This window comes from Amborella trichopoda, chromosome 3, assembly GCF_054954075.1.
Source record: "Amborella trichopoda isolate Santa Cruz 75 chromosome 3, AtrichopodaSantaCruz75HAP2 v2.0, whole genome shotgun sequence".
NCBI lineage: Eukaryota > Viridiplantae > Streptophyta > Magnoliopsida > Amborellales > Amborellaceae > Amborella > Amborella trichopoda.
The window spans coordinates 6,805,875-6,830,257 of NC_142338.1; the positions used below are offsets into that span (position 1 = coordinate 6,805,875).

Genomic DNA, 24,383 nt, shown 5'->3' on the forward strand with positions numbered 1-24,383 from the left:
CAGTAAAACCAACGTATCATTTGTTGTTTCATGATAGGATCTGGTGGAGTAGGCCATTACTTAAGAGAATATGGTACTGGAAAGTCCCTTTCAAAATTCAAATCTTCTTGTGGATTTTGTTTCAAGGTAAGTCGCTTACTATGGATAAGGTAATAAAAAAGGGGAGGATTATCATGAATGTTTTTATTCAGTGCAAGTAAAATGATGAGAATGGGGATATCTTTTCCTTCGTTGTTCTTTCTCTTCTCATATTTGGGCATAGGTTTTTCAAAAGATTGGACATATGATGGTGGTGCCGAGCAGTCATATGAACATTTTGGACAGCATGTAGTTAGATTTTTTACCAAAGGTGGACAAGATGGTCTGAGAGATGGTAATAGTTGTTGTCCTATGCGAGATTTGGATAGAGCGTAATAGGAGAACTTTTGATAACACAACTTTAGATGTGGAAATGATTAAAAGAAAGGTATTGCAGTCGATTTGGAGCTGGTTCTCGATGACAAAGGGTTTGGTGTGTCCAAAGTGGATGTTGAGATTAATTTGCATAACTTGATGTTTCAAAATATGGCGAAAGTAAGACCAAAAGGTAGGTGGTGTTTACCTGTATTAGGGAGTGTCAAGCTAAACTTCGATGGAAGCTCATTAGGAAATTCAAGCCCAATTGGTGTTGGAAGAATATTGCATGAGGCAAATGGAGAGGTGATTTTTTGTTTTGCTAGCTCATGTGGAGAGATAACGGCTAATGAGGTGGAATTGGCTGCTTTAGAGCGTGGAATTCAGATTTTGAGTAAGACGAATATCAGAATACCATGTATTATTGAAAGGGGGTCATTGAATGTGATAAATTGGTGCAATAAGATATCCAAGCCACCATGGAGTTTAATGAAAAAATGGCTAAATATTATAGATATGTACAAGGGTTTCCAAGTCTCTTTTCAACATGTGTATAGGGAGGCTAATGACATTACCGATGGCTTGACAAAACGAGAGGCGACTATGCATAATCCGATTATTTTAGATGCTTTCCCTTTTTGAATGGTTGTAATCCTTGATTGATTAATCAAGTTAAAAGTAATATTGTCCCAAAAAAAAAAGAAGAGATATATTAATATAAAAAAAAAAAGATTTTGAATCTCATAAATAGTGCATCTTGCAACATATTATCTAGACCATCCATTTTCAAAATTTTCATATGTTTATAGATCTAGTTGATTTTAACCATTTTTGGAGTTTAAACTTTTATAATTAGATCTGAAGATAGATTTTAAGAACATCCTAAAAACATTTTACACCAAAATTACATGTTTTGATAAAATTTGGAGGTATGACTTAATTGGATTGTTTAAGGTTGCAACCTCATAGAAACCACACCCGTAAAATAATATATAAAATACTTTTTTGGATCCGATCGGGTCCGGATCTAGATTCAGATCCCATGTATACTTTTCAGATTTGGATCTAGACCCAAATATTCTAGATCCAAAACTAGATCCGGATCCCATGTATACTTTTCAGATTTGGATCTAGACCTAAATATTCTAGATCCGATCAGGTCTGGATCTGGATCCCACTTATACTTTTCGAATCCGAATTCAGATATCCAGACCCGATCCGACCCATCACAGCCCTATAACCCCATCCACTATGTTTTCTCTCTCTACTCAAATTTTGTCATGCTATTTAGTGAGAGAGATCTACAGGAATCAGGCTTGGGCTTGATTGATTACGTTGCTGACTATTTCAATCGAACGTCCCAAGTCCAAATCGTACCAATGAACGGCATAGACATGCACACATACATAGAGAGACGTTTTATAATTTACTGTTAACATTACTAGAAGATGGAAAGCAAAGTCCTGTCATAATCATGATTTGATCATAACATTTTTTTGTAAGGTTTTACCCCTAATAAGAAGTTCAATATTATTATCCATCACAGTTGTGCTTGCTGTTGAAGTTGCTCCTGTTCAGAAATCAAACGATCATGTATTAATAAAGTTGATATGAAAGTAGATATTGAAATAAGGAAAGGAAGCAACAGAGAGAGTAAAAGGCCTAGTCTAAAATATAGGCTGTGAGATCAACTTCCATGCTCAGAGAGAGAGAATGTCACAAACCTCTGAGACGAAGAAGGCATGGAAGCCATATGGAACTCTCTTGGGGAGTTCAATGACAGCGACAGGCTCCGGAGACATTGTTTTTGCATCAATCACATCGACTTCTGATTTTCTGCAATATCAATATACCCCACCATTACAATTTTATACTGAAAAAAATTTCAAAGAGATACGGATTAATGGGTGAAAAAAATTAGAAAGGAAAAAAATCATGCATGTTGTGCTCTAAGGAGCAAATTGAACATTTTCTCGAGCAAAAGCCCCACCTGGAAGTACTTCTTAGATATGTAATTTGGCAATCCAATATAGAATTATTAATTTAATTTTTTTATTTTTTATTTTTATTTTTTAAAAAAGACCTTCACATTCTTATACACCTAATTGATTAATTGTTCAAAAAATGGATGGTTTTTGTTCAATCCCAAGACGACGTGAAATTTCCAGGCTGTGAACGCAATTTACTTTTTTCTCAAGGTTGGTTGCTAGATTGACCAGGTCAGATCCCCAAAGTTTATGGTCCTACAATCTCCTACCCGGATTTTGACCTGAGGAAGCAAACATACATTTTGATCCCTTGAGAGCATTAAAATCATTTTGGAACTACAACCATGACTTACATGAGAATTCTCTCATTTTGCTAGAATTGAGAAAGACGGGGGTCACTACCCAATTAGTAGATAGTGAACTTTCTTTTCTTTTTTATGTGAGTTGATGTAATCCTTTTTCACAAATAAGTACTCTAAATTCTAGGGTTATTCCAACATAATGAAGATCAATGACCACTATAGAGAACAAATCTACCTTATTGCCCTGTAGTTTACCCCAAAAACCATTGGAACGTGTTGTCAAGGAGATGAGCCATTGGATCATATGCTATCCAGGTCACTGTAGGCAGTTTTACAGTTGATCCGGTAGCTCATTTCCATATCCCCATGATCAAACGGCTACCAGGATATATCCTACAATATCTTATTCTTTTTTTTCTCTGAATATTAAATTGAGAGATGGTAAGAATGGAACTCAAGTTGTAACATTATGGCATTCGCCACCTTGACCACCTTTGCCAAAAGCCCATTCTACATACATCCTATAATATTAGGATAGATTTGTTTTCTACATGGTCATTCCTCCATAACAACCTACTCATTGAATATAATGGTCTAGAGTAAAAAATGTCAAGCCAAAGGGGCGGGTGCCTCAACATAATGTCCCACCCTCCATTCCCACCATTAATATATCACAAAAAAGAAAGATAAACACATAAAATAAAGGAAATTTTTGATTCTTGGTGCAAACATCACCCTTTAGTTCATTCATTTAGGAAAAGTATCATCATAATAAATATTCATGCTTTTTTCAGTACTTTTCTTTTCACCTTAACAAATGGACAGAAGCCATTAAGCTAAAACTTGTAGCTATAAATTCTATGTGCATATGCATTGGCATGTAGGTGAGAGAGAGGCTTGGACTATCAATTGTGTGTGCAGCAGCATGGGCATGTACACGAGAGAGAGAGAGAGAGAGAGAGAGAGAGAGAGAGAGAGAGAGAGAGAGAGAGAGAGAGAGAGAGAGTACCCTGTGCTTTCATCATGCACAAATAAGATTAAGTAGCCATCATCCTCCTCTAAGGTGCTGCCAGGTTCCCTTGGCACGAATATCGCCTCTGAACCATATCGTCCAGGTCCCAAATCAAAGATACCCTGGACGTTCCCTCCGATCTCAAGCTTTGTCTTCCCACTATCAGGTTCAGCATGAAGATCAAACTTTATGATGCCTACCACCTTCAGGTTATCAAATACAGTCCCATAAACATATCTTTGTTTTCTGTGGTTGGCCATTAGCACCATGTTAGTACTTGAAACATATAGACCTTCGGAAAAAATGTAATACATTCAAATATCATCCAAAGAATCACAATATTTCATTAGAATCCTCCTTATATTAAATAACAAATGATCTGGTCTTGAGAGTGTATATTTTTGCTCCAATGGTTACAATGGAGCTTTTGTGTAACTTAGTTAGCTTTACTCCTTCCTTGAGAGTGTATACTGGAGCTTTTGTGTAACTTGTTTAGCTTTACTCCTTTTTTGAGACACATTTAGCAAGAAGAACTAAAAGAACCCAATCATAATATTTTACTAGAGGAAAACATATTGAGGACACACCTGCCAGTGTAGTTTTCATTGATCCGTGGAAAGTCCACAGTAGATGCAGACAGTTTTTTCTGTGTAGCTTCTCCAGTTTTCATATTGAATCTCATCTCATAACTGGAAAAAGGGAAGGATAAGAAGCATTCTTTGAGCAAAAACACCAGCAAGGATTAATACAAAACCATAATTGAGTTTGTAAAGGCCAAAAAAGGAAAGAAGAGGTTGATTGGTGGGTTTAGATTTGTGTACAGTTCGATCATGAAGCTGTCCACCTTTCCTTTTACAGATCCAGATGCTAGTTCCAGATCTGGGTTCTCAATGCGACATGTGATCAGCACAACTTCACTGCCATCCTCCCATGCATTGGCTGGTTAAGACAATCAAGATGCGCGTTGAAGAGTTAATAACTAAATAGGAGAATTTAAAATAACTAGATTGCCTCAAAGTCTAGAACACCTATGGCTGAGACCACAAAAAGAGAAACATAGGACACAAACATAACACATATTCAGGATCAGATTATGACCCAAGGCGATCTATGATTTTATACGAGTATTGGGATGGCTAAGATCAATAGGCAGGGGTCCAAAGTCCTGTTGGAAGAAATAAATAGAATATTTCTCACCATTATGGAATATGTAGCAATTTGGAAGCTCAAACCATCTGATTTCACACTCATCCTTTGCATACCGAGGAAGTATACCAAAGTGGGCCTTCTTTGTCTTATCAAATGCGTAAAGATATTTTCCTTTCACCATTTCCTGACAAGCGAAAAGGAATAACTCTAATCTTTACTTTGAGAAGTCATAACATAAGCCTTTACCTAATGCAGTATATCAGGGCTAATCCTCAAGAATTATGTGCTCCTATTTTAATCGCACCCCCACAGATAAGTAGGAGTAGACAATTTTGCTGGATATGAGCTTCAAAGGGGTCTCTTAATGATGATAGATACATATACTACATTTCAAGTGCAAATAATCCCCAACAATATAGACAAGTAAGACCACAATATCATGTATATCTACGAAACAAACATATCAAATTATTGTTAAAGGCATGAAGCTGAAGCAAGAAACTTAAATTTCATGGCACGTGGACAATTCTATAGGCAATGACTGATGTAGATGGCTAAAAAACAATTATCTAGAGTCCTGGATTGATAAATTCCACACATAAGCAAAAGGGATTAAAGAATTCGACACTTTAGCAGAAGGGAAGACATAATGTATGTCTCACTCTTTAGAGAATGATGCAGCCACGTGGTTAAGCTCTCTCATCTCAAGTCAAGAAAAGAAAGAAGAAAAGTAGATTACCTAAATTTTGATTATCAAAACATTAACAATTAGAAAAATGTCATGTTACAGAAATCAAAAAGGAATTATAACAAGTGAATGGTATTCTACTCATTGAGAAAACTACATACGGTTTTGAAGGTAGCACTGGACCACCTCATTACTTCCCAACCATCGATTTATATTTTCAATTCAAGTTATTTCTTAGTTTGTATTTCACTTTAAAAATAGTGGTAGGTTCATAATCTTTTTGAAGCAAAATGTTTCCATCTCATGTCATGCTAGGTGAAGTGCACTCATGGTCCATTGACTGATGAATATCACCTTAAAATGAAAGATACGATAGAGAGAGTGGTACCTTCATTGGTTTTATGTCCTCTTCCTAGGGTTCACCCCTCTTTCCATCAGTATCCACCATTTCCTTTGATGGCCCCAATGGGCTATGGTATTCCATAGCCCATTGCAGTAGAGTGTTAGTTTCATTTAGTCTCATGTGGTCAATACCTTTGGTCGGAAGTACATAGGCAAATCCATGAAGATAGCATAGTTCTCGGTGATGGCAAAGTCGTGCATCATGATTGGTTCGGGTATTGTTATGGGGACTGGATCAAGCATCAGACCTTCCTTGGTAATGACCCGATACGTACAATAGGGTGGTGTTTGGGAATACCCAAACGTAAACATCTCCCCTACATCCAAGATTAATAAAAAACATTACCATGTCATTTTCCATCATATTTGTAGTTTGGGTCATGTAATTAAGTATAGTTATTGTATTATATTTTATTAAAATCTATTATATCTAGGGGAAGTTTCCCCCATTATCAATCATTCATATTACACTTTCTGCTTTTGTTCTTTTTAGTGGTTTGTATAGTTCCTAGTATTGATGACACTGATAATAATTTTTATTAGAAAAATCCGTTGCATCCAGGGTGACTAGGGCATTTTTCCCATTATTTCTATATATTACACTTCTTTTCAAGCATGACATTTTCAATAAACAGAAATTATTCCAGTCCTTTCAGAATTGTTTCTATGAGTATTTCATTTAGAATTCTTCTTAAATCTCATTTAAATATTAACATGCATAACAATTGGCTTTTAATTTCTTGGTAGATTGTATAACTGTTGAGCAAGTTCTTGGGATTGTTATCGACTACTTTTTACCTGTGACGGGATCAACTTTGGGGTGAGCTGTGAATGAGTGCTGCAGTCTCTTGTCATAGTCCAATAACCCAAGTGTTTGTAGATCTCCATCGGCAAGAACCTTAATTACATCTGTGCAATGGCAACAAGTAACAAATATTCTAAATTGTGTGACTCAAGAGATAACAGAGAGAGAACGAAAATGTTTTGACGTATGTCAAGTTCTTCCAAGATCATTAGCATCCTTCCCAGCTAAAAAAAAGACACCAAGGTTTCAAAAATGAACAAATTGGCTCAAAGCGTTTGCAAGAACTATTTGTGCTTTCTCAAATGTATAGGTCCATTGTGCACAGATAGAAAAAGAAAGGCTAGATTTCCTGGACTTTTCTTGGACAAACTTCAACCCTTGAATTCCCTCACCCAAACCAACAACTACCAGACACAAATTTTAAAATTTGACTTGCAGAACCATAAGCAAAGAACATTTAACCTAGCACTAAATGGCAAAGGGTCAACAAAAAGTTGACTAACAAATTTCAACCAGAAGTCCTGGACATACAAATATATATATATATATATGAAAATATATACAGAAATGGATGGTAAAACAGAAGAATTCCCTTGTCTAAATTACCGAGGCCATATGAAACTGAAATTTTTATTCATGACGGAGAAGTTATTTTGAAATTTTTCTTCACAAGTCATATATGTTTCACTCCATAATCAATGCAAGAGAAAAAAATCATTTTCAATTGTTTACTGCCTCATGATGTATAGAGTATGGACTTCAAAGGCAAATCCTTGAAAATAATATTTCACAATTCCACATAAGAAAATATATATATATTTAAATACCAACCTAAAGTTATATTACTAATCCCTTAAATTGTTTTGCTAAAAGGAAGATAAATATGGTGGGCCATCTAAATCTCTAGAGGTGCTCACAAATTTTTGGACATCAAGTATCCCTAGCCTCTGCTTCCCATTATTTTCAGCAGGTTTAGTTTTGTCATTAGCTAGAGGCATGATGAAATTTCATCACAGAACCAGAGGGTTTCTATTCAATTGCAATCGAGAATTGGTGCCCCAGGTCCGACTTCAGTTGAGTGTCATACCTTTATGATTGAATCTTTGTCACTGCCCTTGTTAAATAACAAAAACTATCTTGCCGAATACATATTTGCAAACAGAGAGCTGGGTCAATTATGTCCAGAAGATCTTTAGCATATTAAGGGAGCTCACATTAAGACAAACATACAATATCCAGCTCACAAAATAGTTTAGTTATGAATTTTGGTTTCATTAGCATTAGTTATTTATTTTCCAGTGCCACTTGGACAATTCTACTCGTTCGATATGGTTTGGCAGCCAAATACAAGCCATGCCCAGGCACAAGTGTAGGCTAGAGCAAAACTTGAATTCAAATGAAATTTTTTGACATTTAAAACCAAGTACAATACCCCGTTTCAATAAGCATTACTTGTTTTGGTGTTCATTAAATAGTTGCTTTTAAATTATTAAGCTAAGCCACAAACTTTTTCAAACTGCCAGTCCTAACAATTTGAACATTGCTCATTCTTCAAGAAAATCTACAAAGTGTCCGATCGCCGTCCAAAATGCAGAGTCAGTTACTCTTTCATAAGAGGGGATATTCAAGTTTATGCAAATATAAATCATGTAGCTACTTACAGGGTTTGTCTCCTTCATTGAGGGCCATAAGTCTTCCTTGATGGTAAATGAGAGCCGTATTTCCTGGCATTGGATAATAAACACATATTCTAAATATTAAAATTCAAATCTAGCGAGACAACAATCATGAAACAACAAAGCTCAATACTGGAATTGAAATAGGGTACAATGTAGAATTACCTGTCCCACGTCCATATGAAAGATCAATAATTTTCAGTTTTGAACGAAATATATTCATATAGACTGTAAAAAGTCCAAATAAACCCTTGAAGTCCCCAAGCTGCACATCACAAACCCATGCTTAGGTTACTTTTTAAACTAGTTATATATTAGCTTGTAGAGAACATTTCATTTACCGCAAACTAAGCTCTTTTCTTAATATAACACAGTAAATTTCAATGTGCATGATAAGTCGAGTCTAAATAGTAACATCCCTCCACAAAAGAAAAAACAATAAAATAAAGAAACACAATACAAGGGCATCTCTAATAAGGAAAACTTACGTTATGAGACATGTACGAGTTCAATAAAAATGAAAAGGAATGCTGAAATTTTCATAGAACTGATCAAGTACCTATCTGCTGCAACAGGAAATTTAACATTTTTTATTGACTGGTGACGGGGTTACAAAAACTTGGTGAATTGAATTGGGAATCACCCAATTTGACTTGCCTCAAATAAGGAGAGACCACCATGAGGTCCTATTAACGAAAACAAAAGATTTACTTTCTCCTATGTCCCTTTTTCCTTTCTATTTTTAGACTTTACATCACACAACTAGAGTTTTTGTCTATTTTGTTACCATGTTACTGCATGAGGCTATTACAGTAGCGATACAGATAAATAAAAACTGTATAAAGAGTCGCTTTTTAAAGCAAGGTAAGCGTAAGGTTTTATCTCCTATCCCAAAGTCCCTGCAATGAACAAAACCATTCTACAAATTGATATTCTTATACTCTTATTTTGCAGTAGTTCATTGGAGGAATTAGAATGAGGGACAAGCATGCAAGGTTTTAAAGGGGTTGGCACACTAAATCTGATCAAGCTTTTCTTCAGGATAACATTTATCTTTTAGACAATCAAAGACCATACATAGCTAAAGGAAATTATGCCACTAAATGTGGAGCATTCTAGCTTACCTATAATGAGGATCCACCTCACAATAAGGGGAGAGATGACATGGGGTCTTTCACCAATAGGGATGCTCAAACTCAAATTTGAATGAATCTCAAAAGAATCCAACAAAAATTTAATCCAACAATCTTGAACTCCTTATGTGGGATGGGCATAGGTCATAATAAAATGATTTAATCATAACAAAATGCTATTAGGATTTCAAGATTTGACACCAAGCAATCATTGGATGGTGCACATAAGGAGCTGCTTAGAATTTCTTTCAAAAAATTTGGAATCTTCTTAAGGACAGTTCCTTTTAAATCAGTCCTTTAAGAAATCAAACTAAGAAATCCGAATAATGAATGACGCTTTTTGGTCATGGAATCTTCAGCCTCATTTCATAGCATTGCAACTCATGTACTTGTGTATAGTTTATTGTCTCTGTACTTCTATAAGAAACTTAACAAAACACCAATAACGCGGTCCCCATCGATGCAAGAAATACAAATGTTCCAAGATTGACTCAGAACAACTACTTTGGCTATCTATAAAATGTGAGCAAATCAATCCACAACCTTAGACAAGGATAATAATTAAATTCCACCATACAATAAGTTCCAACATACAAAAGTCCCCATGATATATGTAGTTACCAATCCTAACTTATTCTTACAACTAGTCATCTTTTCTTCAGGAATTTTCCCTTAGTTTATCACATTTCAGATAAACTTCATTATTCAAATATGGAATGTGGATACATTCTGCTGCTTTTGGCCCTGGAATTCCTTCAATTTGCAAGTCATTGGTCCTCCTCTGACATAGTCATTTTACTGCTATCTATATTTGTCTTAGCTCTTCGAAGGTGATGTGATTTTTTTCAATTCCAGAATTAAGCACAAGATTCTAGGGCTTAAATTTTGCATGTCATACCTTGAACTAAAAGTACTTGTACAAATATACTGAAATTCGAAAGAGTATTGCTAAACTACAAAATTCATCTCATTTCAGATGTATTTGATTATTCAAATATTGAATGTGGATACATTCTTGTTTTGGCCTTGGAATTCCTTCAGTTGGCAAGTCATGGCTTCTTATCTAACATAGGCATTTGACTGCTATCAATATTTGTTTTAGTTCTTGGAAGGGGGATGTGATTTTTTTAGACTGCAAGGATTAAGCATAAGATTCTAGAGCTTAAATTCTGCAAGTCATACTCTACAGAAAACCTACTTGTACAATAGTACAAATATGCTGACATTGGCATGTGAACTACAAAAGGCAGCATAAGTCGCTTAATAGAGTGTTCAGATATATCAGTAAGATAATATATCTCTGGGAAGAAGGCAATGCAACTGGAATACAATGCCTATACATTCAAGAATTGAATCATTGAATATGATAGTGGTTACCAAAACCGTGCTCATTCATTATCACCAATAAACTAAACTACAATGGGAAGCATATTGAAATGCTTCGATCAGAAGTAGAACAATTGAGTTGCATTAAACTTAATGAAGTAGATCAGAACTCTTTGAAATGGCATTCTTACCTTCATAAATTTGGGACGTCCAAAATACTCCTCTTGCTTGAGACGCGATGTCTGGACAAAGCGTGAAACATAAGTTGCTTTTCCATCTTTGATATGAATGCCATGTATCATTCTGCAGCTCCTCAAAGAAGACAAAGGAATTCATTAATTTCTAAACTGAGAATCAGTGAACAGACAAAGTGTTCACATCCACAATAAGTGTAATGTCAATTTTTTATCCTTTGTTACATTACATTCACTAACTATACATGCAGACACACAAAAGCTTAAATGCTCTGAGTGTGTACACAAAAGCAGCTTAAATGCTCTGAGTGTGTACACAAAAGCTTAAATGCTCTGAGTGTGTGTGCATGAATTTCAGCTTGGAAACATTACACAGTCCAAAGTACATGGTGTTCATAACACCAGCAAAGTAATAGAGAACTTGAGATCATAATCAATTAGTTATGCAGCACCATGACCATAAATCTAAAGGGAGTTGTGGCAAGGAAATGACGCACCCATCTCCATCAAACCTGCACATAAGAAGAAAAGGTAGTCCCTTGTAAGCTATACAAGATGGTGTGTTTCTTTCAAAAAGAAAAATATAATACGAAAACAATCTCTCACGGAGATCTTTTTAAACCAATTAGGATCAATGAATAAATTCTAGGAGACTGAATGCACTATAAATTTCAAGGTAAGACTGTATAAACCAAAAATATTAGCACTTACACAAAAAAGAAAACAATATCATTTTTTTTTTTGGGTAATTCAGTGGGGACAACAGGCCCCTACCCGTTTTTTCAATAGATTAGGAGTTACATTTTTTAAGGTGTTAGTCGGGCAGTGTTAATAGTAGGAATGGATACCACACCACAATGTAGTGACTAGGTGTAGGGATGCTACCACCGTGACCCCAGCCCCTTTCCTAACAATATCATTTAGTTTTCAAAAAAAATTTGGTAATAAATGACTAATACTGGTTATTAAGCCTAAAGGCATAAGGGAAAAAGAAGAATGCATGAAAATGACCGCTTCAATTTATTCTATGGGATAGCATCCACATGCTGATGCTCTAAAGGTACACAAGCACCCTTCCGTGTTTCAGATACAAAGGGAATAAAACGGATTGCTACCATTATAATTTGTATTTTAATTTTTAAATTTTTTTTTCTACACATTGGATTCACATTAAAAGTGTGTAGGTTTGTGCTCCACATCTTGGAGCAATAAAAATTATTAAAAAATATTCAAAAAATGCTCCTAAATATTGTAAGGGTATTTTAATCAATTTATTTTTTAAAATTTTTTTTTTCATTTTTCAGGCATGATGTTTGACATGACTAGTGTGGATTCCAAAAATTTCAAGTTCGTCCATTTTGTAGAAAAAGACAGAATTAGAACACTACATCCATTTTGTAGAAAAAGATAGAATTAGAACATTTTATATAATTGTAACCATTCATTTTATTCCACTCTAATATGAACCATAGGGAGGGGATGTGGATGCTACTTTCCCCCGGCATGCTTCAGTTTATCCATACTAGGTATCTTCATTCATGTGTCCTTTCATTTTCAAACACAAAAAGAATAAAAATTCCAAAACCAAGATGTACACACAATTGTATCTTTATGCCTGTGTACGTGTACAGGCTTACATGTCAACATATATATGTTTGCCTGTGTGTGTAGCATAGTTAGCAAGTCAGCAAATAGGCAAATCAATGAACTGGTAATAAATTCATTATAGTTTAAAAAATTACAGGCAAAAGTTCAGGGAAAAAATAAGCATTACCAAAATTACGTAAGTCAAAAAATTGTGAATTTTTCAGATTTGGCTAAAAAATGGAGTAAAAAATTGGACATATATATATATATATATATATATATATATATATATATATATATATATGACATAACAAAAAATTGCGGTATGCAATTATTGTGAGGATAAAATAAAGTTATTGAACAATAATTTTATGTTATGACTTCGAAGTATTTATCCGATTTGACAAATTTTTTAACTGACTTTTGATTCAACAAAACACATGGTATGATTCTCTACTATTATAGCACAAAACGTACAATGATTTTACTAGCATCATACAATGAACAGTCAACAACAATAGTAAGCATCAATTTACATTACCAAATAACAAAAACACAACCCAAGATGGAGTGTTATTTATTTTTATTTTTATTTAAAAAGAACGTCAGTATAGAATTGCAGGTAAGAAAAGCTCCCAAAAACTAAACATGTAAAACAGTGGACCATACAAATATTTGTGTTGTGTACACTAAATTACATAACAAACATTCCAAAAAAATAGTCAAACTCATATATACAGACATAATGTAACTTAAGGCTTCTTGTATCAATCTGTATAAGCAAATCCAAATATTTAGACCTTATACCTGAATATGCAATTATGATTATATATCATTTTCTCTTCCTCTTTGTAATGATGCTTTTGGTTTAGAGAAAAGGACGATTTCATTAGCTTACTCTTCAGACACAAATTTTTTTCTTCTAGGGAGAATTTCTTTTTCCTAGAATACAATTGTAACTAATTCATTGGAATAAGGTTTTTTCTGAAAGACGTTTCTGTTGGTGAAAACTTTGAAAAAATTTTGTTAAATAAAGAGAAGTTTTTCAAAATAAAAAATTAAAAAAAAAGGAACAAAATAAAATTTATAGTCCTTCTATTAAAAAACCAGTTACTGAAGATCTATTGAAAAACTTGGAATTTTTTATAGGTATAAGAGAATCAGATTCTTTTTTTGAAAAAATCATGTTTTTAATCGAAGATTCGCTAACAATGATATGTAGTAGATATTCACAAAAATATGCTAACAATGATATGTAGTAGATATTCATAAAAATATACGCATAGGTTATTTATTTTTTTTAGGCAGTTTAGTAGGGAAAGTGTCCCCTACATATAGTAGGAATGAAACTCAAGACGTTATGTTGTAGTACCCGCCATCTTGACTACCCCAGCCTTGATCCCATTCCTATATACATAAGTATTCGCATATATATATATATATATATATATATATATATATATATATATATATATATATATATATATATATCCCTACATTTATATGCCCATATATAAAGATATTTTTAAGTTTTTGAATGAACACATAATGATACATGTACAAATGCAATAAAATAATCTCTCTCTCTCTCTCTCTCTCTCTCTCTCTCTTTGTTTTTAGAGTTCAAACAAGAAATCCTATAGCTAAGGAATGAAGAGTACCAGTGATAGCCAGCCACAGGAGGAAATTTGGGATTAGGACCAACTCTAACAAACTCCCCATTCAAGCATTCCTGTTAAAGCAACATAACACAAAAAAAATAACTTAATAATTGCAAGATAAAAGGTCTTAAACTACAAAACATTAAGAAAAGTTAATTTGTCAGGAAGACCACAAAGCATTAAGCTCATTTGAGAAGTTCATTCAAAGTTCATAGGAAGTCTACATGTCCGTGATAGCAAGAGATATGGTAAATTATACAACCTAAAATGTTGAAATGTATGTGAATGAAAGAGAGAGGAAAATAACATGCAATTAAAAAGAGGAAAGGGAAATTTACACTAATATCCTCCAAAATTAGAATTTTTAAAGAAATCCATCTAGATGTACCTCATGATGTTGTTGAGGGATTTCTCGCTCATGCACATATATCACAAATCGGCCCGGACCGAATCGGTTCTAAGAAGGCATCAGTCCCAAACTCGGCCATGCCAAAAACCCCTTTCATTTTTTATTTTTTTTAGTTTATTTAGTATTTTTTTAGTTCCCCTTAATCTCCACCCCCATAAACCCCTATTATAATTATTATTTTATTTTTATCTTTTAATATTTTCTTGACCATTGATTTCATCCGATATCTTTTAATATTTTCTTGATCACAATCTGGTCTGATCCAGATTAATCTGGATTGCTGATCCAGCAATTAGACACGGATCTATGGGTGGGCAAAAAGATTTCATGCTAAGTCTATTTACTCCCTTGGTCAAAACCCAATTTAGGCATAATTTTAGGATCCTAAGGTTTGGGGATGTTATCTTTTAAACTTATGTGTTATACTCAATAGAAAAATATTTCAAAATTGCATTCTTTATAGGCTTGAAAAAAAAGGCCTCAAAATTAAATGCAAACCGTCTAACTTTTTGATGGTAAGATCTAAGTATTAGAAGACTCAAAATTCATTTTTTTTTGCTTTGGAATATAGTCAGGTGTCCCCCAACATTCTGAATAAAAAAAATCGTCCCAAGTTAATCTCCTGCCCGAGGGAGTAAATTTAATATATGTTCCTGTGGAGTATAGTGTATGTGTTTAGAAAGTAAGCTACAATACAAGACCCCAAGAAAAAAGAGAAGAAAATCATATCCACTATTTTTATAAACCCAAAGTTACAAAAGATATCTTCTAACCCCCTAGTCACTTTAAACCTATTTTTTAACCTAAAAAAATGTGAGAAAGACATGCTCTTTTTAAACCCAATCCTTTCTCTCTTCACTTATATACCCCAAATTCACTTATATACCCCAAACTTCTTTCTTTCTCTCTCTTCCTACATCTCTTACTCTCTCTCTCCTCCCATGTTTCTCCAAACACCTCTCTCTCCTCCCATGTTTCTCCAAACACCTCTCTCTCTCTCCTCCCGATAATCTCTCACCTCCATGAAGCCCTTCTCTCTCTCTAGAGGAGGCCATGGCCATGGCCGAAACCCCTACAAATGCCAAAAACTGGCGAACCGTAACATCCAAAGACCAAGAAACCCTAATTTCTCCATCATCCATTCTAGCATGTCCTTCCACATCAGCAAACCCTGCCCCTCGAAGATCTACGAGAAAGCTCGCGTTCAATCCAGGACATTCTGTCATACAATGCACAGTGAATTACGCTAATTCATTTGACACGCCCAAACCTTCTAAAAATGGGAGTTGAGAAACACAAGGTCCAGCCAAAATGTAGGGATAAACAAGAAAAATGAACAAAATTTATTGAAATCCAATGGCCATGGAGTTGACAAAAAGAGAAACCTGAGGCTTAAAAAGAAAAGAGTGTTTTATAAGAAGATTGTCTATGATGGTCCTGATCTCAATTGGTGATGATGTCTATGTAAAGAGGAGAGAGAATGCAAGCGTTGATGGTGAGGATCCAGAGGTCGAGGAATGTAGGGTTTGTTTTAAGTCAGGGAGAGCTGTGATGATCGAGTGTGATGAATGTTTAGGGGGTTTTCATCGCACGTGTCTCAAGCCTCCATGGAAGGAGGTACCCGAAGGAGATTGGGTTTGTGGGTTTTGTGAAGCTCGTAAAAATGTGGGGAGAGAAATGGAAATGTGAAGAGAAAGCAGGAGAGAAGGGGTGGGGAGAGAGAGAAAGAGACAAATTTGGGATGATGGCTTTTAGAAAAGACATGTCTTTTTAGATTTGTTTGGCCTAAAAAAACAAATTTAAATTAGCTTAAGAGTGAGAAGAAATAAAATCTACAATTTTTATGTCCCAAGATATCTTTTAAAACTTTGGATCTATTATCAAATGAAACCTAAAAATAGGGGATATGAAGATATTTTCCCATAAAAAAATTTAAAATTAAGGAAACTTGCTCCATGAGTCAGTGGGTGCAAAACCCCGCTGACTTTTCGTAGTCCATCTTTAAGATGGTCGTTGTGTAAAATGCACGGGCAAGTATGGACGGTGCCAAAACTATCCCCAAAAAAAATCATATTTCAAAGTTCAAAAAGTGTCTTATATATATATATATATATATGGAAAAGTCTTCCCAACGCCTATAGGCGAAAATGAACAATGATTTTGCCTACCTTCATCACCGTCCAAAATTAGTCGTACAGTCACGATTGTCTGGTAGTGTTTCATTTTTCATTTTTTTTCTACAAATCAGAATGATCTGAAATTTGAAGCGTATGTACATCTTAGTGAGGCGCACCTAATAAAATATAAAAAAAATAATAATTCGTGAAAAATAAATTGACCAAAATACCCCTAAAACTTTTTGGGGGTATTTTGATCAATTTATTCATGTAAAATATTTTTTTTATATTTTTTGTAGATTTGCCTATTTTTTATGAACACACTCTCCAAATTTCAGATCATTCCTATTTGTAGGAAAAAAATGAAAAATGAAACACTACTGGACAATCGTGACCGTGAGATGAACTTTGATCGGTGATGAGGGTAGGAAAAATCACTGTTAATATCTGCCTATAGCCGTTTTGTAGTATCTTCCGATATATATATATATGGGAGTCACTGCTGTACACCCATACGCAAATGGCCCAGATTGAATCTGAGTCATTCTGTGGCCGATCTAAGGCTCACGGATGTCCGATAGTTTTTGAATTTTAATTTTCTTCTACAAATCCAAATCACTTGAAATTTTAGGAGTGTGTTCTTCTGATCAAGGCGCATCTAATAAAAATATTATAAAAATAATAATTCGAAAAAAATGACCAAAATACCCCCCAAAACTTTTCCGTGGTATTTTAGTCAATTTATTTCATGTGAAAATTTGTTTTGATATTTTTTTGTAGATTTGGCTATTTTTTGTAAACATATGCCTAAAATTTCAAGTGATTTGGATTTGTAGAAAGAAAATTAAAATTCAAACACTATCGAACATCCGTGATCATTAAATCGGTCCTGATTCAATCTGAACCATGGACATTTACTGTAGCAGTACGCACCTGGGCGCACAACATCTTTTCCCTATATATATATATATATATATATATATAAGATCTACAGTACTGTCATTTGATGCGGAGTTGTATTTATTGGGTTTTTATATTTCAGGTTTTCAAGGTTATTTGGAAGCGTTTTTGAAGGAAATTATAACAGGTATGTAAATAGCAAGCTGTTGTAAGTTATTAAGGATTGAAAATTCGATAATAATTTAAACAGAATAATATGATTCCTATGAGGGGAACTATTGAGATATCTAGTACTACCCACTGGGCGTAACTAGTATTACCTATCTTAATATTAAATAAGATTTTAAACTGCATAACAGGCAAGCATATGTCATAGAAAATCACACTAGCATTCTTTATTAATATTCACATCTGCTTACAAAATGAAAACAGGGAAATATTACAAAGGAAAGAAAGAAAGATATTACATGAAGACAGGAAATAAAACAGAAATTTTAGAGAGATAAACAGGGAGATTTAAACAGCGAGATATCAAGGAGATTAAGAACATACTGAGCACATAAACAGTAACTGGAAAATAATTTCCAGTGATGAGGGCAATATGAAGGCAAATCTGTGAGATTACAATCACACATAAGTATAGAGTGAGGTAAGAGAGAACCTGGTTGAGCTATGAGGGCAATGATAGCTGCAGGTAGGAACTGTATGAACTGTTGCAGAGGTTCGGCTGTGAGAAAGGTTCAGAGTTCTGTAACTGGGTTTCTATTATGCAGAGGTCTGCAAGGTTCAGGTAACAGGGTTTTTAAGGTTCAAGGTTCAGAGATAAGTTGTAGAGGTTTACTGAGGTAAGTTGCAGAGATCTGAGGTTTGAAGATAAAGTTTTTAGGAAAACTCAGAGGTTTTAGCTAGACTCAGAGGTTTCAGGGGAAAGGCTCAGAGGCTTTAGTGGTTTCGGAGAAACTCAGAGGTTTCAGGGGAAAGGCTCAGAGACTTCGGAGAGAAGAAGAGAAGTTAGGCTCTAGTAGGAGAGAAGAGGAGTGAGGCCCTGCTTCAGACGAGGGAGGAGCCTCCCTTTTATAAGGTTTGAGGCCTTTGAAAGGAATCTTAATATGGGCCAGCTGGCAAGCATTAGTAGAAGAGGACAGAAGAGAGAGATGCCTTAGTTGGCAGATGGGGACAAGAAAGAGAGAGCGTCGGCACATCCTGACAAAGGAGAGGGGCCAGGGTGTCGGCAGATGCGTCCAAGGAGAGTGTCGGTAGAATACGACAAAAGAGAGAGAGAAGTGCTAGTGGACAAAACTTACGAGCATAGGGGGATGCTCTTTGTACAAAAAGACAAAAATAAAAAAGTAAAGCATCTATGCACAGTGGCTCTTTTGGCCTTATTACAATTTGAGTACAGTGTTTGTTGTCTGTGGTGGGACCCTTGTTTGTCCCATATGCTGTCGTGCTATTGTCGTTATTGCTTCTGGATGGTGATGTCATGGATGATCAATTCATGGTCTCTGGCTGAATTCGTCTAGATCATCCTCTTCCGGATCCGTTTCTTCTGGATCTGTTTCTTCTGAATCCTTCTGACTGAGTTGGAGGTACCTATTGGTGTGTAGTGAAGAGGACTGAACTGTTTCTTCGGAAGATGTGGGTTTTCTTCCTGCTTCAGCAAAGATCTCTTTCATTTGTTTTTCCAGTTCTTCCTTGGAAGCATGTGGGTTGGTTTGAAGCATATTTCGTAGGTAGGTAGGAAAATCAAAAGAAGTGTTTGGAGTATTTGGGTTTTCCTGGTATATAGGTGCTTTGGGTGGTATTCGTTTTGGAGTGGCTTTGGTGAGATCCATTTGAAAGATATCCCACCATTTTACAGAGATGGTTTTTCCCAAACGTGGGATGTATGTATAATCATTGGAAGTATTGGGTGATATGGTATAATCCCATTTCATAATCCAAGGGATTTGGTATAAGGCCATAAAGTAAAGGTGAGTGTCAACTGAATTATTGATATTATTGTATTGTATAAATTGCTCCTGCAACTCCTTAAAAGCAGGAGGTAAAATCATAGCAGTTGATCCCCACAAGAAATACCAGTTTTGAAACCAAGTGGGGAACCTTTCAAAAATTGGTAGCCGGAATTGTAAATACCAGCTATGAGTATTGTTAGGGTTTTGATAATAGAAAAATTTATGCCAAGCTTCTATGTACTCAGCATATTTGAAATACTTATAAGAAAATTCAGGATTTTGTAATTTTTTCCCCTGTGCGGGATTAGAACCCCACTCAGTATAAGAAAGCAATTTCTTTATCTGTACTTTTGAATAGGCTATGATTCGGGTATTCTGTTGAAAGTAGTGGACAACAGAGATGGACCCTGTTTCCATTAGAATGGCTTCATAATATTCTCTGGTCTTAACCCCATTGATAGGATTAAGATGATTCAATAGGTATAATGGTGCAAGCTTGCTTGGGTCCATGTGAACCTGATGTTCATCAATGGTAATGTCCATTAAAAAGGCTCTTTCAATGTATTCGGATCTTGGAGTATTGGTAGGAAGAGTGGATTTGGATTGGGCTGGTGAAAATGTAGGAATTGAAGTTCGAGCTTCTGGGTATGTAATTTGATGAACTGGTGATTGAGATGGTGAACGAATATTAAGGGGTGAAGGTTCCCCTTCATATGGGACTAAAGAATGCATGGGTTGTTTACCCCGGCGAGTATTGCCTCGGGAGCCCATATTTAAGGATGAAAGATCCTTATCAGATAGGTTATCTTGGAATAATTGAAGTGCAAGTGAAAGTGGTGATTCGTCGTTGGCGTCAGTGTTGCCCCCCCTGCAAAAATTCACGGGTCAGAAAATCGGGTAAAGAGTTAGAGGACCCGGGAAGATGTTCAATAGAGAAATCGAAGGCAGAGAGAATAGCCTGCCAGCGGGCAAATATTTGTTTAGAAACCAAATTTTGGACATCTTTTTGCAGAATATCTTTTGCGGCTTTGCAATCCGTACGGATAAGAAAATGTTGATTTAAAACATCACTTTGAAATTTTGTAACACAATGGACTATGGCAAGTAATTCTTTTTTAACCATAGAGTAATTTAATTGTGTGGAATTCCAAGCCTTGGATGTATAGCGTAATAATTGTTCTTTTGAATCAATTTGTTGTTTTAATATTCCACCAAGTCCTTTATCTGATGCATCACATTCAATGATTTTGAAAGCAGTGGGATGAGGAAGAGAAAGGCATTCAAGGGTTTTGACCTTACTCTTTATTACCTTTATTGCTTGAGTATGGATGTCAGACCAAGGAGGAGGATTCTTCTTGAGTCTATCATATAATGGTTTAGAATCCAAAGCAAGATTAGGATAGAAATCACTTACATAATTGAGGCATCCTAAAAACCTTTGTAGTTCAGTTTTATCAAGAATCTTATCAGGAAATTTATCAGCAAAAGCTATGGATCTATCTATTGGGATAATAGTACCATGGTGTATCATATGTCCTAAAAACCTGATATTGGTTTTGAAAAGTGTAATCTTTTTAGCAGAAATAACTAAGCCTGCTTGGCTTACAGCACGGATAAATGTATTTATATGTTTAATGTGTTGATCGATAGATTCAGAGAATATTAAGACATCATCAATATAGACTATCATGAAATGGTAATAAGAGTTGAATACATCGTTCATGATTTTTTGGAATTCTGATGGTGCATTTTTTAAACCGAAAGGCATTACATTCCATTCGTATTGTCCAAAGGGTACATTGAACGCAGTCTTGTATTTATCTTGTTCCTGGATCTGGATTTGCCAGTATCCTGATTTCATATCAAATTTTGAAAATATACAAGCTTGAGCAACTCTGTCTAATAAATCTTTTTTATTAGGAATTGGATATCTTATCCATTTTAAAACTTTGTTTAATGGTTTATAATTTATAACCAGCCTAGGAACTCCTCTTTCTTTTTCGGCATTTTTATTGACATAAAAAGCTGCACAACTCCAAGGTGAAGAACTTGGTCGTATGAGTTTTCGAGATAGAAGTTCTGCTATTTCTTTTCGACACAGTTCTAATAGATCAATATTCATTTGTATTGGCCTAGCTTTTGTAGGGATTTGGTTTTCACTAAAGTTTGATTCATATGGTAAGCTTATACTGTGTTTTTTCCTGTCCCAAAAAGCATTAGGATGGTCACTACATATTGATGTTTCTATTTGTTTTTGTAGTGCTTGGATCTTTTGTTGTATTGAAGGCGTTTGTATTTGGTCTTCAATTACTTTATATTTAACTTCCTGTTTTAGTGTACAAAGAAATTTTTCTTTGTCTTGTAATTGACTTTTGACATTATTCAATTCTTTCAATTTAGGTTTTTGTATGAAGTTGAAATGTATTGGAATATTTTGAATTGTTGATGAAATTCCTTTTTCATCAATGGTTATAGGATAAAGTAATGTTAGGAAGGGAACTCCTAAGATTACGGATTGGCTTAATCCCTTAACCATAATAAATGGTGTATCAATACATTGGTAATTATTACATACAGAAGCATTAGATAATTTATATTTGATAAATAATCTACTGCCATCTGCTGTATTTAATATCCGAGTAGTTTTATCAAAGTATGTTGAAGGTACAAGTCCTTCATTTATACAATTGAGATCAGCTCCTGAATCTATAAGGGCTGTTGTTTCAAAACTATAGTTTTTTGCAACAATGATTTTGACTTGGACAAACCATTTTTGTACAACTATTTTATTTATCAAGTTAACTGAAGGAGTTGGTATTATTAATTCTTTTGAGGATTCAATAGTTTCTATTGGGTCTATAGTTTCTATTGGATTATCTGTGATCAAGTCATTGAATTCTATTTCATCTGTCTCGGAATCTTGTTGAGACATTTGTTGTAATTCTAGTATTTGAATTCTTCCTTTTAATTGTACTATTTCAGTTTTTATTTCTTTAATCTCTTTTTTGAGATCAGATATTGTAGGTTCTTTTTGAGAAGTATGTTGGTCACTTACTCTTTTGATTATAGCAGAGAAATTATATTCATCTGGATTTTTGATAATAGGTGATTTTGATTTATTTTTGGTAATATTAACAAATTGAGTAATGATAGCTCTTTTTTCATCAGGATCAGTTATTTTATCTATAATGTCCAGAATAAAATTATCTTCCTGAGTGAGTGTATGAACATTATGTTGAGGTAATGGACAACTACAGTCTTCTGATGATTCTGTATTAGTTTCAGTGGAAGAAGTATCTGTTTCTATAAAATCAAGATCATTACTGTCTAGATCTTCTATATAAGATTCACTAGAAGTAGAGGAGGAAGAATCATAAGATATTATAGTTTTTAATTTTGATTTGGTTGTCTCATCTAAATTTAATGACTCTATTTTTTTCTTTAACTTACATTGGTGTTTATAATGTCCTATTTTACCACACTTATAACATACCGGTAGTTTTTTCCTTTTCTTGGTATTTGGGGAAAATTTATTAAGTAATTTTCTTTTTGACTTTTTATAATATTCTTTGTCCTTATTTTTCTTCTTGGTTTTATATTTTTCTTTTTTGTATTTTTTCTTTTTCTTTTTAATATAATCAGGCATATTTTTTCTATCTAAGTAATAGCCAAATTGCTCACAGAAGTCTCCAAGTTCTTTTTTCTTTGTGAGCTTTTGTTTATCTATTTGTCTTTTGAGTTTCATATCGGTGCATAGGGCTAAGCCTTCTGCACATATTTCTGCGGAGAGTTCTCCTAGTGTATATGATGAATATACTATTATTCCATTATGTTTCTTGCGAAGTCTTTCTTTGACTTTTTCTGCAAATAGATAAAGAAGACCAGCTATGAATTTTTCCTTCCAATGGTCTAGCTGGCAATCTCCTCGTATTAGAAGTCTTGAGAAAAATACATCTTTATACCATTTATAATGGGACAAAGTAGGACAGCGTAAATTAGAAAGCAGATCCTCTGATCTTGCTGCTAGTAATGAGGTACTGCCTACAAAATGTAAAGTGATTGTATATATCAGGGTATTAACAGCATCACTTTCTGTATATATAACCTCTTGATTCTGTTCATTTCTTCCAGTCCATTGTCTAGTATTGTTTAAAATTCTTTGTTTGGTATCATCATCCACATAAAAATCCCACCATCCTCTTAACCATCCTGTAAATCCATTTACTATTGCTTTGGCAACTTCTTGATCATGGTTGCCTGCCATTTTATTTGCAGAGGCATACATGGTCATACGTCTCATAACATCTAATATTTTTAATTCTGATAGACCATCTATTTACCAATTGACTATTGATCTTCCAGAATAAGATACTGCCTGTTGTATTGAATCTTCTTCCATTTGAATATCAACAGGAGTAGGTCTCTTATGATATGGTAAGGCTGTTATGGGTTTCCAATATTTTCCATAAGCTATTTTATTGATGGTATCCATTAGAGGTGTAGTATCCATAAATGCTTTTTCTTGATTTTGGATTGTATCCTCTATTATGGGTTCTTCTTCTGTAAGCATCATTGTTTCATGCTCAGGTAGGATGGCTTTGCCTTTGTCAGATGACTCAGGTATTTGGGAAGTAATGGTTGGTGCAGGAATACAGTAGAACTATTCCACAGTGGAACTGTGCAAAC

At 34.6% G+C, this 24,383-nt stretch overlaps 1 protein-coding gene across 3 annotated transcripts in view; it reads right to left on the reverse strand.

Annotated features, from left to right (window-relative positions):
- Positions 1-1,810: 1,810 nt before the first annotated feature.
- Positions 1,811-24,383, reverse strand: part of LOC18440004 (carotenoid 9,10(9',10')-cleavage dioxygenase) — a 32,847-nt gene continuing 10,274 nt past the window's right edge. For 2 of the 3 annotated variants that reach the window (XM_088863160.1, XM_088863161.1), the window contains exons 2-14: positions 14,317-14,387; positions 11,566-11,580; positions 11,066-11,177; positions 8,581-8,680; positions 8,401-8,463; positions 6,733-6,843; positions 6,067-6,251; positions 4,893-5,028; positions 4,517-4,634; positions 4,283-4,384; positions 3,693-3,941; positions 2,118-2,229; positions 1,811-1,963 (exon numbers count right to left, since the gene is read on the reverse strand). In XM_088863160.1, coding sequence (XP_088719286.1) covers positions 1,934-1,963; positions 2,118-2,229; positions 3,693-3,941; positions 4,283-4,384; positions 4,517-4,634; positions 4,893-5,028; positions 6,067-6,251; positions 6,733-6,843; positions 8,401-8,463; positions 8,581-8,680; positions 11,066-11,177; positions 11,566-11,580; positions 14,317-14,387 — 1,404 coding nt within the window. In that variant the 3' untranslated portion in view covers positions 1,811-1,933. The remainder of the gene's footprint in view (positions 1,964-2,117; positions 2,230-3,692; positions 3,942-4,282; positions 4,385-4,516; positions 4,635-4,892; positions 5,029-6,066; positions 6,252-6,732; positions 6,844-8,400; positions 8,464-8,580; positions 8,681-11,065; positions 11,178-11,565; positions 11,581-14,316; positions 14,388-24,383) is intronic. The other variant, XM_088863162.1, reaches the window with a different exon arrangement.